Source organism: Schistocerca gregaria, chromosome 2 (genome assembly GCF_023897955.1).
Source record: "Schistocerca gregaria isolate iqSchGreg1 chromosome 2, iqSchGreg1.2, whole genome shotgun sequence".
NCBI lineage: Eukaryota > Metazoa > Arthropoda > Insecta > Orthoptera > Acrididae > Schistocerca > Schistocerca gregaria.
This window is the reverse complement of record NC_064921.1, coordinates 806761270-806786172: the sequence shown is the minus strand read 5'-3', so window position 1 is coordinate 806786172 and position 24903 is coordinate 806761270. Positions and strand designations below refer to the sequence as shown.

Below are 24903 nucleotides of genomic sequence, written 5' to 3'. Positions count from 1 at the left end.
CAGAACTATAACATGGTGGGGAAATCTACTCGAAATATTTTCCAAATTATTCTTCAGGTGCTGAGCTACAACAGCTGCTGAGCCCGGGGGCCTATAGAGACATCCAATTACCATGTCTGAGCCTGCTTTAACCGTGACCTTCACCCAAATCATTTCACAATTCGAATCTCCGTCAATTTCCTTCGATACTATTGCACTTCTTATCGCTATAAACACGCCTCCCCCTTCACTGTCCAGCCTATCTCTGCGGTATACATTCCAATCCGAGTTTAGGATTTCATTACTGTTTACGTCTGGTTTCAGCCAACTTTCTGTTCCTAGTACTATATGGGCGTTGTGACCGTTTATTAATGAGAGCAGTTCTGGGACCTTTCTATAGACGCTCCTGCAGTTTACTATAAGCACATTAATATTGTTATTCCTTGTTGCATTTTGCCTACTCCTGCCTTGCCGCGTCTCAGGAGGCGTCTTGTCGGGCCTAGGGAGGGAATTCTCTAACCTAAAAAAACCCCATGTGCACTCCACACGTACTCCGCTACCCTCGTAGCCGCTTCCGGCGTGTAGTGCACGCCTGACCTATTCAGGGGGACCCTACATTTCTCCACCTGATAGCGGAGGTCGAGAAATTCGCACCCCAGCTCTCCGCAGAATCGTCTGAGCCTCTGGTTTAAGCCTTCCACTCGGCTCCAAACCAGAGGACCGCGATCGGTTCTGGGAACGATACTACAAATAGTTAGCTCTGATTCCACCCCGCGAGCTAGGCTTTCCGCCTTCACCAACTCCACCAGCCGCCTGTACGAACTGAGGATGACCTCTGAACCCAGACGGCAGGAGTCATTGGTGCCGACATGAGCAACAATTTGCAGTCGGGTGCACCCAGTGCTCTCTATCGCCGCCGGTAGGGCCTCCTCCACATCTCGGATGAGACCCCCCCGGCAAGCAAACAGAGTGAACACTGGCCTTCTTCCCCGACCTTTCCGCTATTTCCCTAAGGGGCTCCATCACCCGCCTAACGTTGGAGCTCCCAATAACTAATAAACCCCTCCCCCCATGTGCCTGCTCGGACCTTGCTGAAGGAGCAGCCACATGTCCACTCACAGGCAGAGCGGGCGATGCCACACGGCCAGCCTCCACATTGACCCTCCGCCTCGTGTGCCGCGAACGCCGCTGAACCCGCCACTCCCCTTGGGGAGAGGGTGGCCCAACCGCGCCCGGTACCCGCGAAGATGTCTCGACAGCAGGGACAGTGGGTGAAGCATGTAACACCTGGGGTGTACCTTGCGACGCACCAGACTCCCCACTTCCGCTACACTCAGAGGCAGCAGCCTGAAGACGGCTGACCGCGGCCATCAACACGCTCAGCTGTTCGCGAAGAGTGGCCAGCTCCTCCTGCGTCCGTACACAGCAGCCACACATCCTATCCATCCTAAGAAGTCAATTTACTATAGTGTGTTAATAAACTTTTAAATAGACTGCTAATTCACTAAAGGCGGTTGATTATTGACTAAAGTGTGATTGCTAACCACTCCTTACAGAAAACAAGGAAAATAGCACTACCTGTCTCTGGACTGTATTCAAAACAAACACTAGCACTACTAGCAATCCAGATAGCAAAGATGTCATCAATGAATCTGAACTAGATGAGGGGTTTAGGATTCTGAGTTTTTAGGAAGGATTCCTCTAAATGGCCCATGAATAGGTTGGCATAGGATGGTGCCATGCAGCTGCTATAGCCATACCCTGTATTTGTTTGTAGTTAATGCATTCAAAGGAGAAGTAATTGTGGATGAGGATATAGTTGGTCATGGTGAATTGGTAGGAGGTTGCTGGTTTGGAATCCATAGGGCGTTTGGAAAGGTAGTGGTAAATAGCAGTAAGGCCATGGGCATTAGGAATGTTAGTGTACAGGGAGGTGGATGAATGGTGATAAGCAGGGCACTGTATGGTAAGGGAACAGGACCTGTGGAGAATAGGTGGAGAAAATGGTTGGTATACTTTATATAGGAGGGTAGGTTCCAGGTAATAGGATGAAGGTGTTGGTCTATGAGAGCAGATTCTCTCAGTGGGGGAATAGTAACTGCCACAACGGGGCACCCTGGGTGGTTGGGTTTATGGACTTAAGGAAGCATGTAGATGGTAGGAGTGCAGGGACTGGTAGGGGTAAGTAGAGAGATGGACTCTGGGGAGAGGTTCTGGGATGGGCATCCTTAAGCCCATGACGAAATTCAAAAACATAGCTAGGTGTGATGTAGCACCTGGAAGAGGAAGATGTCCTATCCCAGTGGATATTATTGATGAGGTTGCTGTTCCTGTACTTGACCATGCAGCACTTGCCCCAGTAGTGTTAGTGCTTATGCAGTCACATGAGAAGTGTCCATCCCGTGGTCAAGAGTACGGAAATTTTGCAGTCTATTTTACACTGGTACGTGTAAAAGATCCAGTCAGTGCAGCAAATAATACCTCATTATCTGCAACAACATTCTGAATTTGTCCTTTGGTTTCTGGCATGGATTGAAGTTGATAACATATGTTCAGACAATATTCAGTAAAGTGATGAGACACATTTTACACTACAGGGTGCTGTGAATACTAAGAACTGCTGAATTTCAAGTACTGTTAAACTGTGTATTGTGCACGAAGAGCCATTGCACTCACCTTATGTGACTGTGTGGTGTGGATTCACAAGCACCTTTAGTCTTGGTGTGTTCTTCTTTGAAGAGAATACACCCAGAAGGCCTATCGGGCATACTGTGGTGTCTGCAAGTTATTGAGACCTCGTTGTACATCATGTGATTCCTGCTTCGGAAGAGCACAACTGTTCGGAAACCACGGTTTTCATGTGAGATAGGGCAGCACTTCATCACTCGTCCAGTGTAAGATCTGCTAAATGCAACCTTCAACAAACGTGTTATCTCCCCACGTTTTCCAGATACATGGCTTGCAAGGTCACTTGATCTGATTCCAGGTGACTTTTGGCTCTGACAATGTCTAAAAGAACATATTTACCAGGGCCATGTTCGGTCACTACCTGACATGAAGGCCAGTATAAAGAAACATATTGCTCAGATTACACTGGAACTGCTGCAAGCAACTGTTGAGCGTGTCGTTTTAGGAATGCATCATCTCGTCAATGTCTCCGCCGCTTTATGGAACAAACTGTGTAAGCTGCAGTTAGTAATGAAATCAACATTGCCTTTCTCAATTTGACTTTTTGTGCTCATGTCCAGTTTCTAATCCATTACATATAGAAATATTTCTGTGTGTCATCCTAGCATTCACAGTGCCGTATTTGCACCTGTTAGTCAAAGTTATGACTTATTTCATCCCCCAGAGTAAATTGTTAATGCATTAGAATATCTGCCAAGTTTCACTGCTGTACAATAATTACAGTCCACACACTGGACCTCTGAGTAGCTGCACTTTAATAATAACCACCCACTATATTGAGTTGACCTTTCACTACCTGTGTTTTATTCCTCTTTCCTTCGGAGTTCCAGAGATTATATTGTAGACAACATTTTCAAAAAATTTATCACAATCTACAAATGCTGTTAATATACATTGCTTCTTGTAATCTTTGCACAAAACAGAATTCAGAAATTGTTGATAAATACTTGAGAAGGCAATTTATTTTTTGTATCATGCAAGTAATGTAATGTAGTGACATACAGGACACCTGCAAGTGAAAAATATTTGTTACTTTCAGATACTCGGTGAGAATGAGTACCGAGTCCCTTCTCTTTAGTAAGTTCATTGACATCATAGTTATTGTATATTCACTCACAGGCTTTAACTTAACTGTTTGTATTAAATAATATACTTGGCATACACAGGGCACCTCACTATTCGTGTTTCACAGCTTTGAGCACATGTTAATCTACTCTAGTGTGAAACGCATCTTTTCTATTGAAAAAGTGCCCGTAGCTGTTAATGTATGCATTTTAGAGCCCATGTATACTAGACATTTTTTGTTGTTTCCCTCTGCAACCTCTAGAAGTATGTAACATGAATTGTAAAACACCCTGTGTAAGTATCTGTAGAGATCTAAGGTGCCTCATTCATGGCAGCAGCTGCGACTGTCAAAAGTGGAAGCAAATAAATGCAGGTTGTCTGTCTACTGCACATTTTAAGAATTGTGTAGCATTCAGTTAGAAGGATTATTGGTAAATAATACTTTGGTAACAGTGATTAACAACAGTATGATTTCTATGGTGATGGCTGTCCTGGTACAAATGTTTTTGGTACAAAGTGTTCCCTGCAGTATTCGCATAGTCACTATTCTTTACTAAGGACACAACAGACACATTGTATTCAGTGACCATCAATAATGAAAATAACAAATGATTTGTGAATGGTGATTGGCTGTTCAGTACCAAATACATACAGTCCAAAATGTAGTCGTAGTTTTTGCTACTCTTGTCAAGTGATTGTGTAAAGCTTAATTTAAAGAACTGAATATTAATTATTTATGTTTATGGTGTTTGCATGCGTTATATATAATTTGAAGGTAATTTGTAATTAGTTTACGACTTCAATGGGTGCTGTGTTTCAGGAACAGGAGATGGAGGAAATGTCTGAAGAAGGTGATAGCCCTCAGCCTGAAGAACAGCATCAGCAACCACCTCAGAATGCACCATTTACACCTGCATATTCCATAAGTAGCCCTTTGACAAGTCAGCGATTCATAAATAGAAGGGCACTGGGAACAAGGTATGTGTTTGAACTGTAATAGGTAACAGCATTTCTCAGAATGCTTATTTTCTATGATACTTGACTGTGAAATCTGTTGAAAAATAGTAGTTAAAATTTTTAATGTTTTTTTATTAACTCAAAGATGTTTATTTCTTGCCTCCCTTATAGTATACCCACCTTTGACCTCACCTCTGCCCCTTCAGTGTTTAAGCTCATTCTAGAGTGCCCTTCAGTGCTCTGCAGAATTATGAAGAATGTCATTGGTTGTCTCGAAACTTCTTTCGGCTTAAGAGTTTTCATTCGTAATTGAGGAAAGTCATGTGGAGTAATGTGTGATGAGCGGAGGGCTCTAGGGGGAGGACAGTCATCTGATTTTTTTGGCACAGATCTTTTGAAAGATGCTGGAGAATATGCAGATGTGTTGTTGTCGTAATGACTTATGAACTTTGGTATCAGGAGGGTCATCAGCCTCTCACTCCCACTAACAATGACAAATCCAAATTAAAAAGAAGGTACAAATCTGTTGACATTGAAACTGGACTGAGACTGTTGCACGTTCTTTTTTGGAGGTCTCTTTTTTCCCAACTGCTGTGATGATTGAAATTTTTTGTTAGTGTCTATGGCCATAAATTTAACACTACAGTGCGTACGGCAAGAGAAGAGCTCTGACAGTTGACGTTGCCTTGGCGCACATGCTTTGAGCATCTATGACGGCCGATTGGATTGTGAGCTTTTGTTTACATTATTGTGGCAACACCCCAGTGTTGCTGTAGTGCTGCGTGACCGCTCTTGGCTCACTGCCCGTCCGTGTTGAATACTGGCAACTGCGTTGCCAGCTGTTAGACCTCTTCTCTCGACGTACGTAGTATAGTCCAAATGTTGTGCAAATGTTTTATCAGCTTTAGTGTGTTAGAGGAGTTATTGTTTCATTCAAATAACAGTAGCTCAGAAACTGACATTAACAGTATGAAATAATGTTTGTTTGTAAGTTTGTAAAAGAATGTGCTGCCAATGGCATGTCACATCACTAGGACACTTTGTTGCTGGTTTAAAGAAAGGTTACGGCGCCTTTCTTGGCAGTAGGACGTGGATGCACAGTTCCACAATAAAACTTGTAGCTGGAATCTCGGCCCAAAGACATCGTATGCATTTATGCGATAATTATTTTTGCAGTCTTGTATTTCGTTTTGTATTAATTCTGTACATGCTGATGTCCCTCCAGTCAAGTGAAAACTCAAGAAAATGCTATGTTTCAAGCTCTCATACTGCTCATCACACACTTCATTCTTAATGACTGTATATGCCTACCATCTGTAACTGTCCCACATTTCATTGCTTTCTGTCTGTGTCAGGTTGCATGTCTCCATCTGCATATTCACTCTCACACTTTTACCAGTCCCTTTTTCACTATCTGACCAACATTGGCCTAATTTGATATGTCCGTGCTGAGGTATATTCTTGCTTATTTGTTAGGAAATTTTTGTATTTAATGAAGCCATCACCGTTACTTTCATAATACCCCTTTAAATGCCTATATATTGAGTAAAGTGGCACATGGTGTGTCTCTTGAAGTGACCCTGGCAACTTCTATTTTTAGCTCTATCTTTTTAAATGTTAGAGAGAGAACAGCTACTCCAAAATCTTATGAACAAGCAAAAGTCAGTAGGTCCCTTTCTGATAAATATTCTAATGGCAGAGGTGACAAACTGTCTTAAATTTCTCCTTGTTTCCCTGTAAACTGTTATAAGATGTTATACAAGTGATCATAAACTGGAGGTACAACTATGGGATGATGCATTAGAGTCAAAACATTACACAGATCATGTTGCTCACTAACTCTAAAGGTAACTCTTTACAGTTGCTGTATCAAATAGTTTTTAATGGACTGCCTGCATTACGTGAAATGGCAGTTTTGTGAATAATTTTTGCATTAACCAAGACCTGAAACTTGCAAACAGTGATGCTGTTCTCCCACTCTGAGAAAGCGCAGGTTGTACTATTTGCTGTTATTTTGCGACTTGCAGAGCTCTACATATCACACTAATGATTGCTACTTAATAAAGTTGCTGTATTACATGCATAAATACGTACGTACATACATACTCATTCCTGTCCTGCAAATGCTTATCAATACCGTATTTTGCCTGCTGTCTTGGAAACTTGGGTGTGGTACATCATGGTATAAAATTGTAATTATTGTCCCTGAAAATAAATTAGCATAATTAATTTTTTGTTGTTTGAAGTGTTTCCATGTTTCCAGCGAGATACAGTCGTCAGATACCCTCGATATTTCAGTGGATGAACGTTCCTTGATCATCAGGTGGTGCTGATACAATAATCTGCCTGCTCTCTGCTGCTAGTATGTATCCCTCACAGGTCCAGGTGCAATTCCGTGCATCGACAGCACACAGCGTGTCTGGTGGTGGGGAAAGTGGAGGGTGCGTTAGATGGTGGGAGAGGCCGCAGTATCTCTTTGGTAGCTGTGGCAGAATGATTTCGTGTCCGCTTGCACCGTTGCTCCTTGGTAGAACTTAGTATTGGTTTCCAGGCCTTACTGAGTTGATAACCAGTGTTCCTGTTAACAAGATTGTCTGTTACGTGAATGTCTATGGCTGCTTTGGAGGTGTAGTCCGGTGGTCAGAAGACTGTGTCATTCTTGTGTCGCCTCAATTTTTTTCTCTTATTCCAGCTGTTCTCCGTCTTGGTTCCTACTGCGCTTCTGTTGTTGGAAGGCCCTTTGGATTTGGTGGTTGCTGTATTCTTTCTTACGGAACACAGTCTCCAGGCATTTGAACTCGGTTGATAGGTTCTGTCAGTCAGAGATCATAACTGCTCTGTGTACCAAGGTCGTGAGCATGCCATTTAGCTGAGGAGGCTGTGTTCTGCAAGACGGATACAGCAGTTGCCAAATCCAAAGGGCCTTCCAACAACAGAAGCACATTAGGGACCAAGATGAAGAACAAACAGAAAAAAAGAAAAAAGGCTGGTGTTTCTACCTTTTTCAGGCAACATGTCGTCCAAAAAGTGGAGACTAGTGAGGCAACATGAGCTTGAAACAGCCTTCTGACCACCCTTTACGATTCTCACCTTAATAGGAACAGTGAAAAGCGATGTTGGCCTCGAGAAAGAGGATGTATCCAAAATTCCATGTGGCTGTGGAAATCCTATATCAGCCAAACAATTCATACGGTGGAAGACTGATGAAAAGAACACCAATGCTTCACCCACCTAGGCCAACTAAGCAAATCTGCCTAGCGGAATATTGCATGAATACTGGACAGACAACAGACCACACGAAAGTACTGGTCTCTACAAATAGCTACTGGGGCTGCATCTTCAAAGAGGCCACAGAAATTCACATAACAGACAACCTGATCAAAGGCCTGGGAACCAACACTAAGCTCTATCAAGGAGCTGTGGTGCAATCAGACATAAAATCATTCTGCTGTGGCCACTAAAAAGATACTGCAGCCCTCCCACCACCGGACACACTGCATGTCGTCGGCGCATGGAATCACACCTGGATCCACGGGGGATATATATTAGCAGCAAAGTTTGAACAGACTATTGCATCAGCACCACCTGATGATGGCAGAATGGTTATTCGCCGAAATATCACGGGAATTTGATGATCATAGTTGGCTAGACACCTGAGAAACCCTCCAAACAGCATATACGCCTGGAAAGCCTCAGATCACAAATTAATTTTTTGTTTGGAAAAAAAAGGAAAGTCCAGGTTGTAATATCACCAACTATGGAAAGGATAGATTGCTACTCACCATAAAGAGGACACAACAAAGATAAAAGGTCAGTCATCAGCTGCACATGAAAACCTATAATTGGTTCATCAGCTTCAAAAGTTTATAAATGTCATCGTGAGAAGTGAAATAGGTTAAAATCATGGTAAGCCAGTGTCAAAATAAAAATCAGGTGGTAGTGTCCTACAAAGGATTGGCAAAAAGTACATATGTAAAGCAAGTCTGTTAAAACAAATGTACAAAGATTGAACCACAGAAATAAAACAAGTTTTGTAAAACAGATGGAAAACAGTTACGCTTGAGAGCCACAACATACCTTTGCTACGGAGTCAATAAAGTAGAGTTAAATCTCTAAAGTATATGTCACGTGCAAGGAAAGTCGGCCACCAAACTTATGACATGTAGAGCATTGGACATGCCTATACACAAAGTGGGAGTGCTAGTATACATACAAACTGTAATACATTCTGTGACAGTTGAAGCATAAGTATGCATGAAGTCTTATAAAGCAATATAAAATGATTATCTAAAGACAATAAACGATGTACCAAGCATTAAACAAATAGACGTATAAAAATAACATCAGTATTATGTAAAGGGGTAAACGAAGGAAGGTAAACTGTTCAGAGTTTATCATCATTTTATAGTGGTGCCATGGGTCACTGGAACAGTGGTGATACATTAAACTGTTCAGTATCCAAGAGACGAGGCCAGCTGCTGGATGCATGTTGGCAGGAAACAGAAGTGAGTGAGCTGCAATCCGATTTCGACAGCAAGAAGTAGACGACACAGAGTCAGAATCATGTGACAGGCCCCGGTGGGTGTTTAGAAGTTGGCTTGCTGTGTGGACATGTGCCTGTAACATATCTAGATTCTAAGTGAAGCTTGGTGTGTGAGAACTAATAAACCTTGTTAGGATTCGAAAAGCAACATGTGACAGTTACACATTAAAAATAAGTAGTAGTTCTTGGCTATACCGAGAAAAATCATCAGAACATTAAAAAAAAATCTGTTACATAAACATCGTTAGTACATATTGGATACAAAAGATATAATAAAATTAGATTAAAATCTGTGAGCAAGCCAGCTTCGACTGTGTAATTAGATATAACGAGTTGGGCATGAAGTAGGTCCTGTAAATCATGTAACAAAGAAGCTGTAAATTCAGAAAACAATCTGTTTTTTCGTGTCAGTTGATAATTCTGCATATTCATAGAGTTAAGGCGAGGATATTTATAAATTCCAAATACTTCCAAGAGATTCATTTTGCACCATTTGTCAACTACAAGCAAAATATCCGTATTGACTCAAGATGGCCTGGGGGAGGAGGGGGGGGGGGGGGTGTATCTGATTATGCAGTCAAAGTTGGCTTGCTCACAGATTTTAAAGTAATTTTGTTGTATCTTTTTTATCCAATATGTACTAATGGTGTTTATGTAGCATGGATTTTTTACGTTCTGACGATGTTTTCTCGATATAGATACAAACTACTATTTATTTTTGATGTGTAACTGTTGACTTTTAAAAGCCTACTAAGGTGTATTAGTCCTCACACACCAAGCTTTACTTATCATCTAGATATGCTACAGGAAGCCAACTTCTGAACACGAGCTGGAGCCCCTCACACGCCTTTGACGTGGCAGTGTCCACTTTCTGTTGTTAAAGATGGATTGCAGCTCATTCACTTGTGTTCGCTGTGAACGCGTGTCCAGCGACCGGCTTTGTCTCCAAGATACTGAACAATTAAACGTACCACTGCTGTACCAGTGGCCCATGATGCCACCATAAAATGATGATAAAATTTAAACAGGTTACCATCCTTCATGTACCGCTTTACATAGTAATGATATTATTTTAAATGTCTATTTGCTTAAAACTTGGTGCAAGGTTTGTTGTCTTTTGTTAATAGTTTCATATTGTTTTACAAGGTTTAATGCATATGTACGCTTAAACTGTCTTAGACTTTATTACAGTTTGTATGTATACTGTCCAATGAGTTTGGTGGCTGACTTTCCTCGCACATACTGTGTATGACATGAAATTTTATATTTAATTGTTTGCCAGTCATTGCGCACATCATATACTTTCAGAGATGTCACTCTGTAGCAAAGGTATGTTGTGACTGTTAAGCGTAACTGTATTCCAGCTGCTTTACAACATTTGTTTTACTTCTGTTGTTCAATATTTGTACATTTGTTCTAACAGATTTGCTTTACTTATGTATTTTTTGCCAATCCTTTGTAGCACACTACCATTTGATTCTTATTTTGACATTGTCTTACCAGTTATTTGAGACTTTCACTTCTGAAGGTGAACCAAGTAAAGCTTGTCTTGTGCAGCTGATGACGGACTTTTTTTGTATATATATTCTGCAGCTGCTGAGCTACAACTGCGAAAAAATTCGTAAAGAGGACACATTGAGTTGCAAACAGGCACAACAAAAAGACTTACTCGTTAAGCTTTTGGCCAAAGCCTTCTCAGAAAAGAATACCACTCACGCTTTCACACAACTGCACACACCTCACAGACACAACGGCTATCTCTGGCTCCTCAGACCTTCTCCCATGAAGGCTTTGGCCAAAAGCTTAATGTATAACAGTTATTTCATTGTGCCTGTCTTATTGCCTAAGGATTTCAGTGCGTTTTAAGACTGCAAGCAAATAAATAAATAATTCTTATATTCAAATGAAAACGGAGTAACGAGGTGTTCAGTTTCCTTGCCCTTCCATCTGAAGATATCACTAATTCTGTATTTTTAATGATACGTAAAAAATTCCATTATGTTACCCCTTTGCTCTCTTTTCTTTTGTAGAATGATAACAACAAACCCTAGCAGCAGCAGTATGCAGCCACCAGTGGAACAAGTGACAAATGAGGAGACTGTCGCAAACCTCTTGCCAGAACATGACGATGGACCAGAAAATTCAACTACTGTATCAGATGAATATACACAGCCACCAGTTTTAGATAATCAGTCATCATCCTTAACCGACGCGTAATGAAGTCCCGCTACGGATATTAGGATATAAGACTGTCTGTAAAAAGAAAGAAAAAAACATTAGAGCAAGTGGAATTGCAGCACCAAATATTAATTGTGCTTTAGCCATTAAATGTCATTTTGGATCACTTGCAAATGTATATAAGTAAGTTTTTAAGTTTTACCAGTTTTGTTAAGTTTTGCATTACGGACCGGTAATTCTTTGATAATTAAATTATCCTAATCATGTGCACTGATCGTGAAGAGGGATTAAATAGACAATTTTTTTAGCTCCCTCATTTCTGTCGCTGGAAGACGGCAAATGAAATGTGTAGACATTTTTAGTGGAAATTAAGCTGCTCATACAGTTCTTATGGACAGTTATGAACAGGCTGTGACTAGTGTTTAAATATATATGAAACAAGTTTTCTTGTTACATACTAATTTTTATTGACTGCATTTGACTAATCTGGTATTGTTGACAGATGTAAGAGCTAAATGTGATCTAGAAGCCATATTTTGTAAAGAGATTGTTATATGAAAGACACATTGCACATTTTTAATTTGTTTGTTTTTTACTGGTGTATATTTGGCAGTTGAATCATTTTCAGTTGCTAATTGGTTTCTTCTGAAATGGTGTGCGATTTAGAAAGTGTTGTAAACTCCACCAGTAAACTGCAGGTATTAACAATTTGTAATAGAAGTGTAAAGAAGCAAATAGATTCATGGGAAATTTGTTACCTTGTTAATTAGCTCTGGAAGTCTGTCAAAATTGTTGAGCTTTGAGCAGGACTAAGGCTAAAATGTGAATTGTAGTTATGTACACACAGATTAGAAGTCAATGTGTTTGGATCAAATTTTTGTTCTGTTTTACTGTAAGAATGTGTGCTCTGCTTGACTGCCATTTAAAAACTCATGCTTCAAGTAATGTGAATGCAGGTAAAGCCCATAGTAATCATGTTCAAAACATCTGATAAGTATATGTAATATGTTTTAGGTTATTTGAAATTTTCCTCACAGTGTTGCTTATTTTGAACCATTCGATATTGTTAAACACAGCATACCTTCTTTGTTTTGCTTTGCTGTTGTGATGTTAATATAATGTATTTCAAATTTGTATGATTAGTAGACTGACTGGAAAATATTTTTTTTTAACTGGTGGAAGCCATCTTTTGCTCTACAGTGGAAACTGAGTGGAAAAGTTATGGTACAACATGTAACTGGTGCTTAAGCAATTGAGAAGTGCACATCTGGTCTCATGTTGTCAAAGTTGCAATTTCTACTTTTATAATTGAAAAGTGACCTGATGAAATTAGGGAAGTGGTATATCATTTCCATTCAGCAGTTAACAAGTTCTTTTTCGAGAAAATTTTTAGAACAGAAGTTCTCTTTATGGAGTGGTTAGATAGAAAAGGACACTTGTTTGTTAATCATGCAATATACACCCACATTGAGTGTGTCATTGAATCTGACTAACATTTAATTCTTGGTGTTCAGTTGGTAGCCCAGTCGTTTGCATGTATGGGGTTGAACAGTTAATAGCCACACTTGGTGATCGTTAAATAATAACTTTTGTGCCTTTAACTCAAGGAGCTCTAGTGTGTGAGGAGCCATTTCAGTTTTGCTCATATTGAAGATGACTTGTATTGTGGGATTCCATCTGTCCAGCTTCAGCATTTTTTAGCTGCCATATTGTACGTTAGAGAAGTACCTGAATCCTCCTCATTTTTAAGTACAGTAGTTTGTATTCTTGTGAAACCAAAGATGATTTTTTGTTATGACTTTGTTAAAGTTAGTAATTATTTTTTATCAAACCCTTTGTGTGATTAAGAGAGAAATTTTCATTTTATGCTTTTAGTAATTTTTTGCTGTTAACCTGTTTTAATTCATCCTCTGGTATGCTCTTACAGCTATCATGCTTTATTAAAACAAAGATGCTGTAACATCACATACGCATGAAAGTATGTTCGCATTAGTTCGTGTAACAAGCACATTTTTGTATCTATTTGAGAACTGTTTTAGGGTGTTTGAAAGTAATATGTTGTTTGCAGTGTGCATAGTGTTTTATCTTGGTAACAAGAAAACGCAAATTGTAGGTCATGTGGTACTTGTGTAGGCTATTTCTGGTGCCCTGTCCCTTCCTTGCCTCCCATCAAACATTCTTTACATGAAAGTGTGCTTGTGTAACATTCTTTTTGGAGATGTTACTGATCCTCAATTTCTGTTTACATTAAATAGAAATTGCCTAAAACTAGCTTTATTTTAATTTTTATTGCCCTGAGAACAATTAAGAAAAATCTGATAGTGATATTTCAAAAAACAAAAATTCTTGGTACTTGCTCAGTCTAATGGTATATATTGGAATTATTCGCAACAATTGTTAAAATTTGAAAGTTTTGTCCATTTGTATTATTCAAGTGGTTCATTTGTGTTATTACTACAGCACTGGAAAACTGGCTCACTCATTTGCATCTTCCACATTTTTCTTTTGTGTTTATCTTCATTTCACTTGCTGATCCTGTGCCATTGCGGTTACCTCAGAAAGTAAATTATTGTGATTGGAGAATAGTTTTGCAGCCTACATACATGACTTTGGATGAAAAGATAATACACATAATATTAATATCTAACTTGGTGTTTTGCTGCAGTTAGTGATATTGTATTTTTTATTGAAGGCTGATGAAATGAGACTGTCGGGGTTCATTTCCTGCATCACAGTTGCTTGAAGAAAAGTTTTACATATGACACTGCATCTTGCTGCACACAGTATAAGATTTCTAATTTAATTCAGTTTTGGCCCTCCAATGAAGTCTAGCAGATACAGAAACCACAATTTAAAAAGCACTATTTCTGATAAGTGTCAACTGTGATGTATTTGTTGTGAGAACAGTGTCGTATAGTGCAGTTCTACTAAAAACATACACTGTGTGTTTGTTTACTGAGTTATGAATTAAAATGCTTGTGTTAATAATCATATAAAGTTTGTTTCATTATTAGTGAACTAATATTTCTTATGCAAAGGAAATGGCTGAATTATTGACATTTGGCATTTGAGTGGAAACAAATATATCACAGAAAGCCCCCTTCATTACGGAGACTGTTTGCCAGCATCATTCGTAATGTTTTACCTTTACAAGTCTGTCTTCAGGTACTTGTATGACATGTTTTGTAGTTGCATATAATCTTGGACTTTTTTTCCCTCTGTAGATAATCCCAGCAGGAATTTATTTTCTTTCTGTAAATGTTTTAGTCAAATTCGGCAACTATGATTATCTGTCAAGAAAGCAAGTGACAATAAGCACTTGAATATATGAAAGCTTTGTTATTTATGCTGTACCTTCCATGTACATATGTAAATTATGTATAATGTTTGTACACGCTGCAGAGCAATTATCCATCAAAGATAGTAAATATGCATATCCTCTATACTGTTTGTTTGTAAAAAGAAAATTGTGTATATGTGTATATTGGTTGTGTACAAAGTTTTTTCTTAATATGTTCATGTACTTTTTATATACATATATATATACACCAGTTTCACATTTAAAACAGAATGGCCTTATTAATTGGAAAATTTTTGATCACTGGGTGATAAAGCCTTTGAATAATCCTCCTCAAATAAGATTTTATGTAAACTTGTGCAGTGTTTTACCTAACCCAGTTAGGCTGTGACATTGAAAGATAATGTGCGTGAGCACCACAGTTATTGATGTAGTGTACTCTGTGATTTCCTGCCATAATGATAGATCTCAAAAGTATACAAGAAGGGAAAACAGTAAATGTTACCCTTTGGCCTGAGGGTATATCTTTCTCAGTTCTTCATCTAAAACATCATAAACTTGTGGAAGTAATTTTTTACTGAATAATTGAAACTACGATTTAGTTAACAAGCTGAAAATACTGAACATTCCGAAGCATTGTTCCAGCCTCAGCAGTTATAAGAAACAACCAGTAGGATGGATAAATGTGGCTTTCCCCTGTCAATCCTCCACCCTGCACCTTACGCCACTGTGCTTTTCGTATTTTTTTGGGTCAGGAGGGGGGTAGTAATCTGTTTAGTTGGGAGCATTGTTTCTGCCAGTTGTTGTGGACGCACTTTTTTATCGGAAAACATCTGTCAAACTAAAACTATTTCATTGTTTATCTACAGCTGTACCAAATAGTAGGGGTTTAACAGTGGGCTTGTGTGCCCTAAAATAATATTCCGAAAACCTGTATCATGGTGTTACACACTCAGAAGTAATAAGGTACCCTGTATAGATAAGTGTAACAGGCATGAAAAGTAGTCATAACAATGGCAAAAATGAAATGGCAGCATTGCACTTGTTTATTGAAAGTAATTCCACATTAAATTACTGTGCTCCTACTGATGAATGATGATTATGTTTTCCACATAACTTTAGCCACAAAGAATTTATTCTGTGATGTGAACCAGATGTATGAATGATATTTCTATGCTAGAGTATGAAGATTATTTACTCTGTTATATATTTATTTAATATTTATTTATTTATTTATTTTCATTTTTGCCTCATTGGTCAGTTTCTGATACTTTGAACATAGTGTAAGGCTTCCTCAGCTCTTGTATATTAATTCCAAATATTTTGTTTGAATGTAGCATCCATGGTAATGTAACCCAAAGTTCTGAGAGAGTATAAAGCTTTTAAGCTGTAATCTGTTACTCAAGAAACTTTACCAAGTAGAATCCAGTAACGAAAATTTTTGTCAGTGATAAGGGATGAAAATATTAAAGCTATAGTCATCTGTTATTCTCAGAAGCAATTGTGCTGCAATGCCACTTCAGTCTTAAAGAGACTGTGTTACGGCCTTGGACTTACTGCTGGTTATGGTTTAAGTACCAAAAAAAAGTATTTCACTTGACACCCCACCCTCCCCTCTCCCCAAAAATGCATTCACAAATAGTTCATTAACATCATATTGTAAACTAGATGACTGACCAAGTGTGGCAGAGTAGCACAGACATATGCCTGACCAAAAAAGAAAAATTAAGTTTTAAAAAGTAAATTGCACTCTTAATGCCCTGAAGTAATTTTGGATTCTGAATAAACTCCTCATTCCTTTGCCATCTATTATAATAAACAGGAAGCAAGTTGTGTGAGGCACAATTTAGCTATATAAACTAAAGGGCTTAAAAATTGGAATAGTCTGCTGGCAACCAGCCAATATGTTCAGCTTGTAAGATGGTAACCAAAAGTACGGGAAATGTTCTGGAAATAGCAGTTCATTTAATATCTATGTACAGATGAGCAAGAGAAATAGTTGTCTGCAGCCATAACACCATAATAAACAATTGTTTGTGAAAAATAAGAGGGATAGATTAGGTATAAAGAAGCAAGGCATAACTTGAGGAAAGGCTGCATTTCAAAGATGTGAAACTGCCGAAGAAGAAGGTGATGAGACTGGCTTAACGTTGTAATGAAAATGAAAAATGAGGTGCTAGCATAAAGTATCATCAGGTTATGTCCAGCTCTTGTTGGTTCAGCTTTGCGAGTCCCACAGTTGGTAAAACTTTGTGTAACACAGCCAAAAATGTGCTATTTATTTGAATTTCCAAGTTTGCTATTTCATTGAGAACAGGCCTAAGATTTTTTCAAACAGTTAGCTGCATTTATGTATCAAATTTCCGTCTTCTGCGTGTTGGGTGTGGTTGCCAGTGAAAGATATCTGGACACACTCTCTCTCTCTCCCCCCCTCTCCCTCTCCCCCCCCCTCCCCCCTCCCCCCCCCCCCTCTCTCTCTCTCTCTCTCTCTCTCTCTCTCTCTCTCTCTCTCTCTCTCTCTCTCTCTCTCTCTCTCCCCCCCCCTCCACCCCACCCCTCTCCACCTCACCCCTTGCACCACCCTCCTTCCTTCCCTCCCTCTCCACCTCCCTCCCTCTTCCTCTCCCTAATTGCAAATGAAGCTAGTTTTGTCTGAAATGACCACAATGCTGCTTGGTCTTCAACCTAAATTTCTTTCTTCAGTTATCTGTGTTTTCCTTAATTATGTATGGCATATATTTTGCAACCTTGTAAGACAAAATTGAGATCCAAGACCTTAGTAAGCCTCTCCTTACCTTGTTCAGTTGGATGTTTGGATCAACTGAAATAAATAAATGAATATTATTCCTGCTCATAAATTGATGCATTATTTTATGTATTTTCTATTTCTTCTTGCTGTAGGTCAATTTTGTTGACGTTTTCATTTGGGCATCAGTTGTTTACTGCACAAAAATTTTGCACCTTTTAGGTTCAAATTCTAGCTGTTGTAGCTGTGAAAAGTGTTTCTTTATCTTTGTTGGCTATCAAGAATAGTAAGTATTATGTTACAAAACTACATATACACAAATGCTCTTTTTTGTCTGCTTAGTGTACCAGTGACTAGACAGAGACCTGTAGTGTCATTTGTGAACATAAAGGCAGCCTATTTTCCATTACTGGAGCAAAATTTAAGTTATTTGGATGAAAATGATGCCAGAATAAATGTAATTTATGTCCAGCGTAGCCCTACATGATGATTTCAGTTGTAATGTAATAATTTTATGAAGTGATATTGCTGACGCCTGAACCTCTAAAACGATGTGTGTTTCAAATATCTGTAACAAATTCAATGTAAATTCCACTTATTTGAATATGTTTATTTTTTAGTTTACTGTGTGTACAGCTCCTCTCATTTTTTGGCAGCATCTGTTTGACAATATGTACAAACAGTGCACTATTTTGCAATGTGATGAATCTTCTGAATTGGAATGCCTTTCTGAAAGGGAAAGACATGTTTTATATTCTATCAAGAATTGAATTTTCTTTCATAACTTACGTTCTTCTAAAAGCCCAAAATTTTATGAGTTTCACAAACATATTCTTCCCTTTACAGTCACAAGAAGTTGTGGTCTTATGGTGGAGGCTATATACTAATGAGAATAATACCAAAAAAAAAGGAATGAGAATGCGGAGTCCTTTATCTGAGTTCTCAGCATTGCTGGTAGAGGTTCCTTGGTTATGTTGGTAGAGGTTCCTTGACAATAGATTCATTTCATGTTGTCCCATCCACGCTCTGTATGTGTTGATTAGTTCCTTTTTTGACTTGTCCCTTATGTAGATACTAAATCTTCTTGCAGAAAAATAACAATCCCACTAATTGTGTCTTCATTACAGATTTTTGACAAGAGAAATAGCTTCTGTATTTGGCAAATTAATAGTAATCAATTAATTAATATTTACACATGATCATAGGTCTCATCAACTCACAAATTTATTCCTTTTGTTTAAGAAAATAATAGTTTCTAGCAGCAAATGTAGTGCACCCGTTTCTTGACTATGATAATTTTATGTTGATGGAAAACATGAATGTATGGAAATTTGCTATAGAACCTTGATTTTTGACAAATGATCTTGCTGAACCTGAAACAACTTTTGTGTTTCAATTTTGCATGCCTCATTATTTTTCTACTTAAATTTTATGTGATTCAGCTTTGTCTTGTCCTGCATATTTATTTCTGTGCATAAGACAAAGTTGCAAAGTGCAGTAAAGTTTAAAACGTTTTAGTTGCAGTCATTCTTTTGCAAGAATATTTTACTGCTGGAATTAGTGAAAAGTGTTTATCAAATGGATACATTGATGCTGATCAATTTTACCATTGCTATGAAACACAGTAGCTTTACTAAATGCAGTAAGTTTATTGTATTTTATAGAATTTTTAAAAGTTTTTAACAGTGAGAAATTACTAAGTGATTTCTGAATAATGTATTTATATTAAATAATCAATGATTATCACCTGTGAGGAGCAGAAAATAGTTCTCATTGTCATATTGGCAAATATGAGAAGTTCCATTTTTTTTTCCTCATGCTTATAGAGAGCTTTGGTATATGATCGTATTGTATAGTGTTTGTAATGAAAATCTTGCTGTATATAGACAATCTCTTTCGTGATCACCAGCCATATTTTCAAAACTACAAGATTTTGTGAAGAATTTGTTGATATTGGTTTTCTTCAGATGTTTCTACTTTTTATTATACCTGCAGAAACGTGGCTACATGTATTTACGATGTTTCCTAAAACAGAGAGAGAATATGTAAAAGGGAAATATTGATCGTATATGTTTATCCTTCGTAAGGATTTAAAAAATTACTGAACTTTGAATGAAACAGCATGTATATAAACACTTGTGCTAATTATGTGATACAGAGCATGTAAAATAGACATCTCAATTAAACTTTTGTTTTAAATTTGTTGGTTTATATTGCTCTCCTTTTTGAAGTATAATCTTCACAAATGTAGGAACCCAGAACTTTGACATTTGAGAATGGATGCAGCTTTATGCATGGTGTCCCACATTAAGTGCAGAAATGCTGGGAAAGCATTTTGAAGTTCTGTAAATGCAAATAATATCCTATAAACATATAACTTGAAAATAATTAAACAGAGGTTTCATGTTTTGTGGGCTCACAAACATGTGCAAATACATAAATTGTTGTGGGTTGACTTTGAGAATTATTTAATCATATCCTCCTCTGTATTAAAATGTAGGTTATTTCCAAGTAACAGTAATTTGTCATATCTGCAGCATAAGGAGGTATGTTATTAGGAGAGGTTAACATTAATTTTCATGTTGGTGTAATATGTCCTGTAGAAATGTAGTATGTGACTTCACCTTAAATAATGATGAGATGGGTGGGAATTATTGGCAATCACCTCATGGGAATGGTTACCCTCCACAATGCTTAACAGACCTCTTAGAGGAGGCTTTGAGTGGCAAACAAGCCAGTGAAAAAGACTGCCAGACATCTTTCAGCGATGACCACTATTGTCTCCAGGCCTTAGTGTCCAGAAACAACAGTGGCCATGTGTGAATGGGTTTTGCTTGTGTGAGATTTTGACTTCTGTGTGTGTGATAAAGGACTTAGTACAGTAGCTGAATGATATTTAGCAGTTCTTTTGCATTGTGCCAATCTGGCACACAGTGCTTTGTCTGTGTGTCGTTATTTTCATATTATTATTATTATTATTATTATTATTATTATTATTATTATTATTATTATTATTATTATTATCATTATTCCATACTGGATTTTTCAGTGTAGTAACAACACTTTATACCATCAAAGGCACGTCTTCCAGCAGGGAGGCAGGGCCACCTGCAGGTAGTGCAGACATGCCTCATTTGTTAGGTGTTGTGGAGTGGTGACCGGTCCCTTGAGGTGATTACTGATAATTCCCACCCATCTCATTGTGTTCTGCAGCCTTCTATTAACCATTCTGCACACACCTGTTGCATTCCTAAAACACTTCATCCCACAGAGCAGCAATTTCCCGGATGGATGCATCACATCCTCTCATGCCAACAATGCGCTCTCTTTCAAACCCACTGATTTGATGGTACAGTTCGCTCATACGTCTGTGGGGCATAGTTTATAGCGACAAGAGCCACAGGCACATTTTACCAGTAGGTGGTGGTGCACTGCGATACCAATGTTGACCTTGAATTCGCTGGCCAACATGGTTCAAATGCTAATCATTTCTGTGTGACATATCAATGTATGTGTCGTGTGAGTATGAACATTGTCTCTAGTTGTTAAAGGTGATCTGTTTTTTCTGAACATGAGTTGTTTAATGTTAACATACTTCCCTTTTTTCTTGAAATTGACAGTATACATTTAATGTTGTCTTTTACCTCTTTTTCGAGATGCTATCTGTTCTCTTCAGTTGAAATTCCAAGGTCTTTGTCATCTCTGTGAGAATTACAGTCTCATAGTCACTCCTCAGAGTTTTTATTTTCAACTTTTGGTGTATGAATTTTGTTTGTTCACAACTAGTTTCAGCCTTCTAAGAAATTCTCATGTGATTCTGTGGTTCTGTACAAAATAAAATATATCATCTCCATGAATAGAAAGGTATACATTTATCTACAGTATAAAACTGTGCCCTGCATATTGAACTGTCAGCATCTTTAAGTTTTTGTTTTTCTCTCTGAACTTTTATTGCTTCTTGCAAATTTCTCTTCAGATTTCTTTATTGATTGATGGGGTATAGGCTACAACCCTGTCCTCCTCAATTACTTCCTTCATTGTGTCATTTGAGTTTTATACTTGCAGTCATGTAACTACAATTTGTAGATATATTTTTACTCCGTGTATTTTATTCCTAGGGACATCATGATTTCAGTTGTCAAAGCATATCTCTAAATCTACAAACACTATAAATATATGTTTGGTCTTATTCGATTAATGGTATAAATTGCAGGTTCAGTATTGCTTCATCTTCCTAAATTTCTACAGAAATCAAATGGATCTCCCCTTTTGTCAGCTTCTGTTAGTCATTCAGTTCTTCTGTAGATAACGTAGTTTATTAATTTGCAACCTTGCTTAAGAAACTGACAGTTCTCAAATATTCAAATGTGTCATCACAGATTCATTGAAACTGGAATTATTACATTGTCCTTGAAGTCTGAGGGTATTTCACCTCTCTCGCATATTGCATGCCAGCTGAAATTTTGTCATGCCTGGCTCTCCCAGGGTTTTCATCTATTCTTAGGAAACAGTGTCTACATCAGGTATCTTGTTTGAAATTAGGTCTTTCAGTGTTTTATCGAATTCTTCTCACAGTAGCATGTCTCCCATCTCACCTTCATCTGCTTCCTCCTCTTTTTCTGTAAAATTGTTACATTGCTAATAAAGGATTTAAGCATCAGGTTGTACACATAGAAGAGATCTGAAGACACTGGAATATTTCAAACTGATTACATATTATTTCTGTCTTACATATTCCTTATACCTTTAAGCACTGGCTAGTATTGGCTTACCATCTGATATCGTTATAGTCATACAGCTGCTTCTCTTTTCTCTTAAAGGTCTCTTTAATTTACCTATAGAGGGCATCTATCTTTCCCCTAGGACTTCTATTGGGCCTTATCTTATTGCCTGTTTGATCATCTGCTGCTTTGATTACTTACTTTCTCTTTCTCAAAGCAACCCATTCATCATCTACTGTATTCCGTTTTCATATTTCAATCAGTGCCTAGTGCTCCCTTTGAAATTCTCAACCACCTCTTGTTGTTTTCACATATCCTATTCTTTCTAATTTCTTATGTTTGTCAGCATTCAATAACTAATAAATTGTGGTCAGTAACTACATCTGGTCATGGAAGTCTTTTGTATTGTAAACCCAATTTTCTAAATCTATAATTTTGTGTTATATAATCAGTTTGAAACATTACCCTGTCTTCAGGTATGTCCTATGTGTAAAACCTTTTATTATTTGTAATTCAAGTGTTAGCAATGATCAGATTACGTTCTGTGCAAATTCCAGCAGACAGCTTCTCCTTTAATTCCTTTCCTGCGGTCCATGTTTCACCATTCTTCTTCCTTTTCCTGCTACAAATTCCAGCCCCCATCACAATTAAATCATCTGTTTTAACACACTGAACAATGTCTTTGGTCTTGTTATACACTTTCTAAGTCTCTTGATATTCTGTGACCTAATAGCCACACAAACTTGTACTGTGTTTTATTGGCAGAACACTTAGGAGGAACAAGAAATGTACTAAGAGAATGCCTACACTATACATATCCATACTCTTCTGGAGTTGTGGAAGAAAAGGGGGGGGGGGGGGGGGAGAGAGAGAGAGAGAGAGAGAGAGAGAATGCCACAGATATGATAATTGAGTAGAGGTGGCAGTCATTAAAACAAATGTGTATTTCATTGTAACGAGGTCATTTTGTGAAATTTCAATGGGCAACTTCCTACACATTATGTTGCACCTATGGTTAAGTTGTCTATTGTTAAGACATGCAAGCCACCTGGGTGCACAATGGTGCCATGATTCAGGGGGAATTACTAGACACGTAATGACAAATGAGAATTTACACCTAGTATAGCAAACTCTGCCTATAACTGACAACATTTGAGTGTGTTCTTAGACGTGTCAAATTCATCTGAAACAGCTAACTATCAGATTTTACAAAAGACAGCTTGCAGGTGTCATTTATTACAGTATGAACTAATGTTTGTGTGTAATTTTAAATCAAATATTTAATTTTCAAACAATGGAAAAATCCAGGATGGAATTAAAACAATCTGGAAAGGATAGATTGCTACTAACTACATGAAGTCTGAGACAGGCAAATGAAAAAGGTTGGATATGTTGGTGTGTCTACAGTAACAGCATCCACTCACGCAGGTCCACTTTTAACAGCAGCTATGTTCCTCTAAATTTTTATTGCCAAAACCAAAGCAAGCTGTCTGCATCCATGCTAATGACGATTCAATTGAGGGCATCAGTAGTGACGCCCCTCGTGGCTCCCACATGAGCGGTATGGTTTCCTGATGTATTTCTGTGTATGCCTGACTGGACGTTGAAATGGTCCACGTGGCACTTGGCCAGAACTCCACCCAACTTCCTTCCTTCCTTCCTTCTTAGTTGGGGGGGGGGGGGTGTAGGAAGAAACACCAGAAAGATGGCACTGCTGCTGAAATTACGCTCATTACATGTCTCACCATTAGTTTTTGTCTGAAACTTAGCTTGAAAAGGTATCTTGGAGTGCTTTAGTGCTTTTCATTTCTGCATGTATGTATGACTAACTGCACATGGGAGACAACCAGCTAATATATGAAAGGCTCAACGATTTCAAGAATAGCTAATCCCTCTCTCTCAATAGTGTGCAATGTGAATGTATCATACAACATAGCAACTGTGTGGTATTTGGGAGAAGACAGTTGGACCATATCAACATCCTATTGGGTATCCTCAGGGTCACTACGGAAGCCCAACTGGTCACGCAAAAGCCATGAGGGGCTTCACTATCAACACACTCGACCAAGTGGTCACCTCCATGAATGCAAAGACTAAAAGAACAAAGCTGCTGCCAGAAGTTGACCTGGTGAGTGACAACCCTTTGTGCCGCAGCAGTAGTATATCTAACTTTCTTGTGAATTGTGCCTGTCTACAGCTCCTCTATGGGGTATCAGTTCCTGAATGCTTAATTTTGTATGAATGGTGCTTTTTTAAGATTATGTACTTGGAAGCGAAAGGAATCTGGTCTGCTGTTTAGTATTTCCATCCCTCCGTTTTTGTCATTTTGCCAGCTGCTCATTTGTTTGGTCGAAACAATTAGTGAATGTTCAATAATTTGAATTAAGTAGGCAAGGAAACCAATTTTTGCATACCTTTTGCTGCAGGTGGGGGTTATATATCTTTGGATAACTGACATGCAACTAAGTGTTCCAAATCTTGAAAATTTGTCCATTCTTAGCATATCCCCTTGTTCACATGAAGTTTGAAGAAAAAAAATGTGGTGTGTACTTCTGTTATACTTTATCCATTTCAGTTTATATTATAACTCTATATGTGATTTTACAGTTTCTTTAATAAAAAGTCAGTGGGGATCCAATGGCTCTGTCCGCTGGGCTTTTCTTTCACCTGAGCAATTTATATAAAATTCCATCCTGTTTCCAAGGCTTAAAGCAGAGACTTTTAGCTA

The 24903-nt window shown here is 38.2% G+C and overlaps 1 protein-coding gene across 14 annotated transcripts in view; it reads left to right on the top strand.

Moving 5' to 3' along the window:
* LOC126335092 (probable ubiquitin carboxyl-terminal hydrolase FAF-X) overlaps nucleotides 1-19653 on the top strand; it is a 316568-nt gene extending 296915 nt beyond the window's left edge. For all 14 annotated transcript variants that reach the window (XM_049997991.1, XM_049997988.1, XM_049997999.1 and 11 more), the window contains 2 exons: nucleotides 4553-4710; nucleotides 11263-19653. In XM_049997991.1, coding sequence (XP_049853948.1) covers nucleotides 4553-4710; nucleotides 11263-11449 — 345 coding nt within the window. In that variant the 3' untranslated portion in view covers nucleotides 11450-19653. The remainder of the gene's footprint in view (nucleotides 1-4552; nucleotides 4711-11262) is intronic.
* Nucleotides 19654-24903: the final 5250 nt, after the last annotated feature.